The sequence below is a fragment of the Zootoca vivipara genome, chromosome 2 (genome assembly GCF_965207765.1).
Source record: "Zootoca vivipara chromosome 2, rZooViv2.hap1.1, whole genome shotgun sequence".
In the NCBI taxonomy this organism is placed as follows: Eukaryota; Metazoa; Chordata; class Lepidosauria; order Squamata; family Lacertidae; genus Zootoca; species Zootoca vivipara.
In genome coordinates this window covers 35,548,395-35,560,480 of record NC_142584.1, presented here as the reverse complement: position 1 = coordinate 35,560,480, position 12,086 = coordinate 35,548,395, and the positions used below count along the sequence as shown (strand labels likewise).

General features: G+C 43.8%; 1 protein-coding gene across 5 annotated transcripts in view; it reads left to right on the top strand.

Moving 5' to 3' along the window:
- Positions 1-12,086, top strand: part of MYOCD (myocardin) — a 218,553-nt gene that overhangs the window by 201,627 nt on the left and 4,840 nt on the right. For all 5 annotated transcript variants that reach the window (XM_088661634.1, XM_035104622.3, XM_035104624.3 and 2 more), the window contains 7 exons: positions 882-1,057; positions 2,435-2,560; positions 5,261-5,517; positions 6,701-6,854; positions 8,112-9,062; positions 9,871-9,984; positions 10,879-10,936. In XM_088661634.1, coding sequence (XP_088517760.1) covers positions 882-1,057; positions 2,435-2,560; positions 5,261-5,517; positions 6,701-6,854; positions 8,112-9,062; positions 9,871-9,984; positions 10,879-10,936 — 1,836 coding nt within the window. The remainder of the gene's footprint in view (positions 1-881; positions 1,058-2,434; positions 2,561-5,260; positions 5,518-6,700; positions 6,855-8,111; positions 9,063-9,870; positions 9,985-10,878; positions 10,937-12,086) is intronic.

Here is a 12,086-nt window from a genome sequence, read left to right as displayed (position 1 = left end):
ATAAAATAATAATCCTGAAAATGTGTGTTCCACGGGAGAATCAGAGCCTCATGGGAAATCAGATAGTTCCAGTAACCAATGTTTGAGAATTATTTATTTAAAGTGTTTGTAATCCCGTTCTGCAGCTGAAAATGATTCCAGAGCAGCTTATAGAGCAATTAAGAAACATGGGAACCCTCAGGCTTCTGAATACAGAACTCAAAAGGCGGAAAGGATGGAGTGAAGAGGGGGGAAGCAAGCCGAAGCATCAGTTCTTAAACTTACAAAATGTTCACAAGGACCAGCTGGTGTGGAAACAGTTCAGGGAGAGGAGTCAAGGAGCTAGTCCCTCTAAATAGAGTCATGTTTCCCATCTCTCCATCTGATGCACTCTGGTGGGATGACGGAGAAAGGCCTGAAGGAGATTGACCTTCAACAGAGCCAGTGGAATGGCTCTGCTGCCCGTATCTCCCCCTGCGCCTGCAGCCCAAAGGAATGACTTTTGTACTTGGCACGGTTTTATTTCTGCCCATGTTATGATGGGGCATGACATAAATTTTGTGGTCAATGCTATGCATTCTTCTGTAATTTATGTCAATTGCTGAATTCAGAATTTTATTAGCACACCCATTTTCATGCTGATGGACCACTGCTTCATTAGTGGTTTTCTGTAATAGTTCTCAGTTGAATGTTTGTCAACCATACTGGATTTGCTGCTTGGGTACATGCTTTTGAGCACAAATAAATCACAGCTTTACCTACCTGACAGGAACAAGTGTACACCTGTGAATACTTTAATGTGTTAAGATCACTTGTCTGCTTTGCTACATGTACATTTGTTAAAAACTTACTGCCATTCAGAATCATCTATCACTGAGTCCTTTTCTTCCTTCCTGCCTCAGGTACCCAAGCAAACTTCTCGAAATCCTCAGATGCTTTTGCTTTTGAAGAAGATAGTAGTAATGATGGGCTGTCCCCAGAGCAGGGAAGAAGCGAGGATTCCCAGGGCTCCACAGAATCAGCAGCCGGAATCAAAATTTCAGAAGCAACATTACCCACAATGTCAGGGACAACTCAGGTAAAACGGTATTTCTTACTGTGGACAGATGAGACGTCCTGATACTTTGGATCAAATCTGCAGAACCAAACCACACCCACCTCCCACAAGCTCAATCCAGGTCAGAAAACATGCGCTTGGATTCAGCACAGCGAGTGTGCTTCCAAATCAGTCCCTCTGCTATAAACTTTTTACATTTGTCTTCACCCCCGTCAGCATCTAGTACTGGACAATGAGTACAAGTGCTTCTATTAGGGAAAAAATGTCTGATGCCAGAGGAAGAATATTCCTCTCCTCGGGGCTGGAATAAGAACCCGTTGTGGGTAAAAAGATGCAATGCATGCCAAGATCTCTCTGAGGGCACTGTAGCCTATGGAGGAAGCCAGCTGTAAGGTCAGCCTCTGGTGGTTACATAAAACATGGGGGTGTCCTGCAAAGGATCCTGAGCCACTGTTAACCTGAACACGACATATTCTTGGCTTGGAGTGCCCTCCTCTATTCCGGCAGTTTTGTTACACAGTGTACTTGGCATGGGGCACCTCCATTTTCCAAGCACTTATGGCACAGAGCCCAACGATCGTCCATTTGGTTTCCCTAATAACACTAGCCTGATAAATGCGATTGGTCTCAGCTGTGTAGAAATGCCATGGCAGGGAGTCCCGTCACCAACAAAACAGGCTGATTGATTATGATGGAGACTGAGAAATTGGGGGCCTTCAAGGTAGATTTTGTTGATTTTTTTTAAAAAAAAACATTTCTTTATAGAATGCCTGTTACAGAAGAACTGTGCATTTATCAGTTGGTGGATTGGATTTAGCTAGCTAGCCATTTTAAGAGCAAGTGATTTCGGGAGTGTAGTTCATTGCTCTCACAGCTTGTCATCCATTTCTTTTACCTACTTCAGTGTTAAGCCCATTTTATATGGAACCTTATCCCTATGGAAGACCGTCTTCTGACAGCAATCCCATGCTATTGCTTTAACATCTACCGTAGATCCTCTTAATTGCATAGAGCAGCCTTGCCCAGCCTAATACACTCCAGCTTGCTTTGAACTACAATCCCCATTGGATGATTTGAGTTGTAGTCCAGTAACATCAGGTGGTCGCTAGGTTGTTGAAGGCTGGTACACATAGTTTCCAGGAGCATCTGATGCTGGCAAGGAAACTTCCATGTTATGCTGCTCTAAATACGGAACATGGAGAGATGCCAGATGAAAAAAGTGATAACATGTAGACCAGTCCTAGTTGAGGCTCCAACAAAGTCAAGATAAATTAGTCCTGAGCTAGAGTAGCATGGACCAATTCTATAATTGTCTGTAAGCTGCCTACATGTGGATAGGCTTCTTGAAAGTGTGCATATTGATGTGTATTAATTTCCATGGATATATTTTGATTCCAGGATCATTCCCGTGGCTCTGAAAATGATACGGCTGATGTGACATCTCTGAGGAACGGCCAGCCAGAAAGTCCTAAACAACAGAATGGGCAACAAACACCTCCTGGCACTGTTACCACATCTGCAAAGGTATGAGCTTAACTTCTAACTACGTAGGAAGAATTGTTAGCATGGCCTATTGGCTAGACAACAGCTAGCGCTCATCTGCAGTATGGGGGGGGGGACTGGTTTTAGGTGCCAGGGAAGGTGAGTTGCTGAATCTACAAGTGTTGGCTTTACTTGGAGATGGGAGTCACTAGGGACTACCCAGGCTGTACCTCCTTGTGTCACAAAACTGGGTCCATTCGAATTCTGGGGTGAAAGTACCTGCAAAAGGAGCAAGCTGAGACTTCAATGATCTGTTGAAGCCAAGCTGTTTCCAACAACAGCGCCAACAGGACCTTGTGTTAGATGGCTCATTCATCTCTCTCAGGGGCCACTAAACTTTTGGGGTTTGTGAGCACTTCTGGAATTCTATGAAGCTGTCATGGGCACTACAAAATACCCATTTCAGAGAGGAAAAATGGCAATACTCAGAAATACTGCCCCAGAAAACAGAAATAACATCCATGCGTACTCCAAACCAAACAAAGGTATATTTTGAACTACTAATTTTCATTTATATTTTGATTTTTTAAAAAGCTTGTTTAACTTTTATTAATAATTTTAATGTATATTTAATATTCCATGTAAACCACTAAATAACAGAGAAACCACTTGCACACATATCTCTTCCCAAAACATCTAGGGAAACTCTGCCCTCCAAAACAGACAAAATACTCCTTTGTCCCTCTAGGGCAGGCACCCCCAAACTATGGCCCTCCAGATGTTTTGTCCTACAACTCCCATGATCCCTAGCTAACAGGACCAGTGGTCAGGGAAGATGGGAATTGTAGTCCAAAACATTTGGAGGGCCGAAGTTTGGGGGTGCCTGCTCTAGGGCAACAAGTGGGCCCTCCGTTCCTTTTCTTGGAAGGCAAAGCACTTCCTTTCCTTCTTTACTCCTTTCCTATGGAGGTGGACCCAGAGGCATTCTGGGGGAAAGGGGGGCAGCTGGATGCTGCCCAAGTTAAAAATGAAAGAAACATTTAAAAGCCCTAAAGCAACATGGTGATGGTGTCCTGCCAATGTTACAGACTACAGCTCCAATCACCCTTGAGCACTAGTCATGCTAGCTATGGATAAGGATTTGTAATTCCAAACACACGTTTAAAAATGGTCACCGGGGGGCTGCCTGGGGGCTGCCCCATGATGTTGGGGGCAGCAGGTCTATCGTAAGGCTGCTTTACAGGTTGAGATTTTATATTTGGGTCAGGGTATCCAAGTACAAAATACACCAGTACTGTGAGGATTGTAAAACATGCATTAGTATATTATTAGATACATATCATTTAAAAAATACTTGGAAGTGTCATCTGGGTAAGGACCAGATTGCTGCTTCAGACTGTTTTAAAAGGAATGTGTGGCTAATAAATATATAAACATGCCCTTTACAAATGATGTGATGCCTGTATATTTTGGTCCTTGTACTCAACTACAGAAGGTCAAATGGGAAGAAGGGATGTGCAAACACGTCTCAATTGCAATATTCATTTGCACTTTCTTCTGATGTTTTCCATTCCTATGCAACTGGTTTATTTTGCAAAAGTTTGTGTGCTGTTTCATTGCCTGCTGATGTGGAAATACTTGTAATTTCTAACATTTTTTTTTATGTAGCACACATTAGACACATATATCTCAGCCACCAACAGATAACTTACAAATGAGTTACATTCCTTGTGTTTTCCAGGGGGCGAGGGGAACTATGTTAGTATTTTGCAGCAAAAAAACTAGTCATCTACTTCTCACTACCTTGATTTCACAGTTCATAGAATCAGAGTTGGAAGGGGCCCTGAGGATCATCTAGTCCAGGCATCCCCAAACTGCGGCCCTCCAGATGTTTTGCCCTACAACTCCCATGATCCCTAGCTAACAGGACCAGTGGTCAGGGATGATGGGAATTGTAGTCCAAAACATCTGGAGGGCCGAAGTTTGGGGATGCCTGGTCTAGTCCAACCCCCTACAATGCAGGAATAGGCAGCAACCTTGGCATTATCAGCACCATGCTCTAACCAGCTGAGCTACATGATCATCCTCTCTTGCTCAGGCATCAGGGAGGAACAGTTTAGTTAAAAGTCAAGGTAACCCCAGGAAGTGTGGTTTTCCATGTGAAAAGAATCGAGGAGCAAGGCATGCCACTGGCTTTTAACATACACAAGAGGATACAGATTAAGTCTGAAATTGTAACCCTACTTGGAAGTCAGTGGGATTTACTTCTGAGTAGACATTGTTGGGATTGCAGTGTTAGTGCATATAGGCTGCCTTAGGGTGCAAACAACACTTTAGAAACAAGGAAAGCAAAGAGGCACCTGTATACATGATGATGTAAGTAATATCTATAGCAAAGCAATTTGCATATCTATTTACATATAACATGTTTATGTGGTGTGTGTTTTTGAAGTTCATTGTAGATAATTAAGGTAAATAGTTCCCGCAGCGAGTGTCTCTGCCAGTGGGGGTAAAATGGGCAGATTAAAGGAAATTTGCTTGATACTCTGTTTTCAGTGGATTCCTTTGACAACCCTAGTGAGAAGTGCCATCTATTATGACCTCACACAGTCTTGATACTATCTCCACTGACTTGCAGGCTGGCAGGCCCTGGGCACGGGAGCTCGCTAAACTTTCTAATTAACTTCAGTTACTCCATGTTGCAGCTAACCTTATTGAAATTTTTATTTGTGCCCCATTTAGTCCAAACCATCGAGCGATAGCAAGAATCGCCACAAAAAGCCCAAGGAGATGAAGCCCAAAGTGAAGAAGCTTAAGTACCACCAGTACATTCCCCCAGACCAGAAGGCGGAGAAGTCCCCTCCGCCCATGGACTCGGCCTATGCAAGGCTCCTGCAGCAGCAGCAGCTCTTCCTGCAGCTCCAGATCCTCAGCCAGCAGCAGCAGCACCGGCACCAGCAACACTTCAACTATCCTGGGCCCCATTCCATGCAGCTGAAGTGAGTTGGTTTCCTAGAGTGACCTTTCCACCTTACCCAGCTTTTTGCGATTCCTTGCTGCAATCAATTTGGGGCACATTCCAGCCCCTTAGTCACTTTTCAGTTCTGCTAACGTAAATAGGAAATTAAAGTGTGTGCTTAAGGGAGAGAGCCTCTGTACCCTTCAGGACAACAGTGGTGATGCAGTAAATTTTATTCCAGAGCAACTCAGGTTGGTCAACCCATTGCACAAGTGCTATAAAACAGGCAAAGTGTAACTCCTCAGCAGTAGCTCGCTTTTATTTTCAGAAAGGTAACCAATTAAGAATAATAATTTATTATTTATACCCTGCCCACTCTGGGCGGCTCCCAATCGAGTATTAAAAACAATACAGCATTAAATATTAAAAACTTCCCTAAACAGGGCTGCCTTCAGATGTCTTTTAAAAATAGGATAGTTGTTTATTTCCTTGACATCTGATGGGAGGGCGTTCCACAGGGCGGCCGCCACTGCTGAGAAGGCCCTCTGTTGGGTTCCCTGTAACCTCACTTCTCACAATGAGGGAACCACCAGAAGGCCCTCAGCGCTGCATCTCAGTGTTCAGGCTGAACGATGGGGGTGGAGAAGCTCCTTCAGGTATACAGAACTAAGGCCGTTTAGGGCTTTAAAGGTCAGCACCAGCTGTATAAAGGTTATACCAGCTGCTAGTCAGATTTTTCAAGCTAAAGTATCGCAATATGGATACAAACATATAATAGTGATTTAGATAAGATACACTCGAGTTTCTTGAGATGTATCCTGGGGCTTTTAAGTTCAATCAAGTATGAGACATGATGGAATATTGGATGAGGGTTAGCACTATAAAATACTGGCTGTGTTGCCATTTCTGTTGCCAACCTTCGAGTCTGCTCTTAGAGCGATGACTGGCACTATTTAGCAGGAAGAAATCCCAATGAAAATCCTGTAATTATATATTTTACATGGCTGCTATTTGTATGTATTTTAAAATTTTATATATGGATGTTTTATGATGGCCTGTACTTGTGATGCCTAATAAAGGTTTGGTGAAGTAAGTAAGAATACTGATATTTAAAAAGAAGAAGAAAGACAAAAGGGGGGGAAAGTTCTGCACTTTTATTTGTTGATGCTGGTCTGCGACCGTATTAATAAATTCATTCATTCATTCACTTTTATTTGTTACAGGCAACCCAATGAGCAAATGGCAAAAACCTCAAACTCTTCCCCATCAACAGTTGCCAACAGCCCTCTTTCCCCTGGGAAGGGAAGTTTTTCGGGGCAATCCTGCATTTCGTCTCTGAAGCCAGGTCCTCTCCCATCCAACCTGGATGATTTAAAAGTGAGTATTGAATGCAAAAGTTGAAAAGTGTAAAGCCTTCTGTGTGGTATATGAAACTACATGTGGAGGCAGTGTCTTCCTCCAGCAAACACATGGTTAACACATGTGCACTTTGGTCAATATCCCAAATTAATCACAAATCAAATATCACATAAATTGAAGCAGTCAAACACTACCATAGGATCAACAGACCAACTAAGGTCAGTGGACTGTAGAGAAGAGACCAAATTATTATTTGCCAAAGCTGACTTAGAACTAATAAAATCAGACATTGTAGCTTGTTTAAAAACAGATGGGAGAGCCAATTCTATTTCAATAATATTCATTGTTTACGAATACAAACCATTGTTTTACTAACACACTAAATTAAAACAAAATTAACACAAAGGCAACCCTGGAACAAGAAAAAACCTCAAGCATTAAAAATAGCACATGTTAACAAATCAATTGAAACCAAGTTCCCTAAGTGAACAATTATATACACAAAGGCACGTGCCAGGGGCACAACCTCAGGCAGCTGTTGCTGAAAATATAAGCCGTCCACAGGAAGCAAAGTAATGGGAAGTTCAACAACCTCTGATGTTCTGCCTGGTCTTCACCTGGAGGACTTGCCTGTGCCCAAAGGGCTGCATCTCCTAAGCAGGGACAGGAGAGTCTCCTCAGGAGTAATGAGAGTTGACTGGAAAGCATGCCTTCTCTTTCCCCCTAGTTTCTCAAGAAGCACTACTCACTCTGTATCTAAAATGTAAGAAGGGCAGCCCAGGTTAAAACTGGCCACAAATTCATTAGGTGTAGGCAGTGCTAATTTTTTTTTAGAAAAAGAGGTACCAGAACTCACTATGAACGTCTCCCTTGTTCTCTTAGAATGACAATGGAGCCCACCTGAGAGGTGCTGGAACAGAATTCCAGCTGAAAAATAAGCCCTGGGTGCAGACGTTCAGTCCCGCTCCAGACTTACTACAATAACCTTGCATAATTTGAATTTGGACAGCATAGCACCTGAGAGAATACTAAGGCATTAGAAATAATTACAGATGTCCAAGTGATGGTGTGCAAAGCAGCACAGAGACAAACTGACGTACCCAGTCCAATAACAGCCATTTTGGAGCCCAAACTTTACCCAGCCCAACTCTTTGTCTGTGCAAATAATCTCTGGTTTAGATTTGGGTCAGGGCCCACTGTAAGCAGGTTGCTACTTTGTGACAAAGTTGGAACTAAAAAGTGACCTTGCCACTGACTCGACAGCTTTCATTCCAGGTGTCGGAGCTGAGGCAGCAGCTCCGAATAAGGGGCCTCCCTGTATCAGGTACGAAAACAGCCTTGATGGAACGCCTGCGGCCCTTCCAAGAGTGCAGCGGGGGTTCCTTGCCCAGCTTCAATGAGATAACCACCGTCACCTTCCCAGTGACACCAACCAACTCTCTCTCCAGCTACCAGTCGCAGTCTTCGACCAGCCTGCTGTCCAATGGCTTTTACCATTTTGGCAGCACCAGCTCTACTCCACCCATCTCCCCAGCTTCCTCAGACCTATCGGTGAATGGCTCCTTGCCAGATAGTTTCAATGAAGGACCAATGTCTTCCCCACATTTTGTCTTGCACCCTTCCCCTGTGCAAGGTGGGTGTGAAGAAAGCCTGATGGGAAGCGTGAATGGAGCTGGCATCCAGCTCGACGTTGAAAGGGTTGACACAGAGAAAGACAAGATGCTGGTGGAAAAGCAGAAGGTCATCAATGAGCTGACCTGGAAACTGCAGCAAGAGCAGAGGCAAGTGGAAGAGCTGAGGATGCAGCTGCAGAAGCGCAAAAGGAGCCACGGGTTGGACGAGAAGCAGCCCTCTCCACATTTCTTCGGCTTTCCGATCAAGCAAGAAAACCCAGCGTCCAGCTGTCCCTTTGCCTCTAAGCAAGCTCCCTTGAAAGGCCAGGCGAGCAACTCGGACACACTGAGAAACTGTGGGACACCTCAGCTGCCCCGTCTTGTAAATAGCCATTGCATGGAATCGTCAGGACAGAGCAGCATACTGTCCTCCACATTCCTAAGCCCACAGTGCTCTCCCCAGCATTCTCCACTAGAGGCAGCAAAGAGTCCACAACACATCAGCCTTCCACCCTCACCAAACAGCCATTACCTTCTCTCTGTGTCCCCCAGCACTCAGGGAGAAGGACGCAGCAGCTCTCCACAGCCCAGCAGCCATCTTCGCACAGCTCCGGTAAGAAAGCTACTTGTTATTATTATCAGGGGGGAGGGTGCAGAGTTAGGGAAGGGTGTTAAAGCAGCTCCCATTCTATCCAGTTCCCAAATTGCTCAGAGCTTCAAAGGCACTTTGAACTGAGCCCAGAATCAGACTGGGGGGCAGTGCAATGTTTCAAAACTGGCAGGCTGTGTTCCATGTGTCCAGGCCCAGTTCACCTACTGTCGTTATCATTGCGTCTCAGTTGATGAGATACCAAACAGGAAAGGAGGAGTATCTTTTAATTGCCCATCTTCCAGTGATTAAAATATACACAATCAGTTGGTTTGCATTCAAGTTGCAGAACGGCTTTTCAAGGATGGTGGCATACACATAACAGAATAAGTTCAACTTTTTCAGAAGTCATTAATAAATTGGACACTACCAACTCTTCCATATATATATAGCTTAATCACCACCCTTGGGGCCCCGGTAAGTCCCCCCTACCCACTCAAAAGAAAGTATATCCCCTAAGCCAGGCAGCCTTTACTGTCGGATGCTACAGTTTTTCTGCTAGTGGGTGGGGGAATCCAATATTATTTCAAAATTCCTTTGCAGAACTTTGTAAGGGTCATTATCAATGGCAAAACTGTTATCACAGCAAGGGAGATGGGCTTCCAGAGCCTTGACTTTTGTCTCATGCTTCCACTGGATTTGCACTGAGATCACCTCATTGACGGTTGATTTGTTCCCATGTGCAAGAGGCAAATTTAAGGAGGCAACTGCTGAATAGCAGTCTTGGCCCAAGTTTGGCTTGATCCCTGTGATTGATTTTGGTTCCATACAGGTGCCAGCACAAGGTAGTCAGAAGTATCCCATTCTGTCTCCTGGCTTTTGCAAGTCAAATGCTGCCCTCCCAGATGGAAAACAGCCACCACCCTACGCTGATGCTGTGAAACAGGTAACAGTCTGGTGCTTGCTAGGCTCTACTTGGCTGCAGATAGCTTGCTTTGATTCTTATGTACTTCAAAGTCAATTGCAGATTTGAGTGTGTTGTGTGACCTATGAGTGAAAGCAGATGATTACCGACAGCCTTGAAAACTGAATTTATTGTTGTAGAAAGAGATATATACAGTCAATTGGATTAAAAACAAATGCAATTTCATTCAACCTCTTATTTGTTCAGACATTGAATAATAAGCTCAAGTGAGTCAAGTGACTTCTGTTAGAAGGGCCATCTGAATTTTTAGAAGAAACAGAATGATCTCTGAATGAACTAAGTTAGTAGTAGTAAGCTACAGCTGAACACTTGGTTCAAAAAAGTACACACAAGAGCACTGCAGGATGGCCCCTAAAGAGGTAATTGCAGTGGGTCACACAAAGTTTGTGTGGGTTAACAGGAGCCAACATAAGCATACTTACTAGGAAGTAAGTAACAATGAATGTGGTGGGATTTTCTTCTAAGTACAGTAATATTAGTTACAGGTTGAACATCTGAGTGAAGGAGGGAGTTTTCATTCCAGTTTGGGAGGGCTATTGATCTTGCTTCTCTGAGGCTTTATGAACTATAACGGTATTCATTGTAATACATAACAGTCTACTATATGCACAAAAAGCTGCTCAGGTATTGTAGGAGACATGCTTCAACCAGTTACTAAGGAATCGTTGTTTATTTAACGTGCCTGTGAAGGAGCTTCAGACTAGTCTGACTTGAGTGTTCCATCGTCCTTATAGGTCTGAGTCTTCAAGCTTTCTTTTGAAAACATCTCTCAATCCGTCAAAGCTGATTTTTATAGTATAGTATGTGGCTCCAGTACCAACTTCCTAACATCCCTTGCTTTTCTTCTTGCTGCAGCAGATGACCCGAAGCCAGCAAATGGATGAACTGTTGGATGTGCTTATTGAAACTGGAGGTAGGTGATGTCCATAAGGCAAGACTGTTGGTTATGATCAAAGGAAGTATGAGCAAAGTCTCTGGCTGCCCAAAAAGGGTGCACTGTGATCGCTGTGTCTACACTAACTAACCCCTAGCCAATGCTCTTCATTGCCTGGAGAGTGGTACCCAAAATGGAAATTTCAGAGAATTTCCCCTAGTCATAGTAACCCATAATTTGAGCCCAATGCCTACTGCTAAATGTAATGAAAAGAATCCAAGAGCTCTGGCCAGGTAGTGGAATAATTTTTAGAAGTTTTAAGTTGAGAATAATAAGACAAATTCCAGTAGTAATCCAGTTTTTAGAAATCCAGGACAAGGACCTGTTTCGGTTTATTCTTCATCAGCTCTAGTTTCATAGTTTCAAGGTCAAAGCGTATGAAACTAGAGCTAGAACTAGCCATGGTCAGAGCCCATGAAAGAAAGTGCTGCTCCCAAAGTGCATTTTCTTGATGGGCTTATTTTAAGCAACCAGATGTGGCCCTCCGGCTGTCATTGGACTCCAACTCACATCAGCCCCAGCCAGCAGTCAGAGATGATGGGAGATGAAGCCCAACATCTGGAGGGCCACAGTTTAGCCGCCCTTGTACTTAAAACAGATAATGTGAAAAACTTTGTGCTTAAATAGATTGTGTGGTCTTAGCAATCAGAATCTGATAGAAGCATATAGGAATCTGTCTGAAATTAACCTGGAAGTAACTGCAAGGGTGGCTGAGTTTTGGTCAATAGTATCTCTTAGAGTGCTGAATGGCACTATTTAGCAGGAAGAAATCCCAATGAAAATACATTGTATATGTTTTATACTGTACTTGTAATGCCTAATAAAGGTTTGGTGAAGTAAGTACAGTGGTACCCTCTGGTTGTGGACGGGATCCGTTCCAGATCCCAAGGTTTCCGCAACCAGAGGGGCCTGTTCTGCACATGCGCTCGGGGGGTGAAACCCGGAAATATACTTCCAGGTTTGCCACATGTGTATCCCGAAGGATACGTAAAAAAAGGGGCATGTAGGTAGAGGTACCACTGTATTAAGATTCCAGTTGCTGTAGGACGTCCCGTAATCATCCACTAATCTTTTCCCTCTTAAGTCCTTGCCAACACACACATACTTAGTGATAATTTCTTGGATGGAG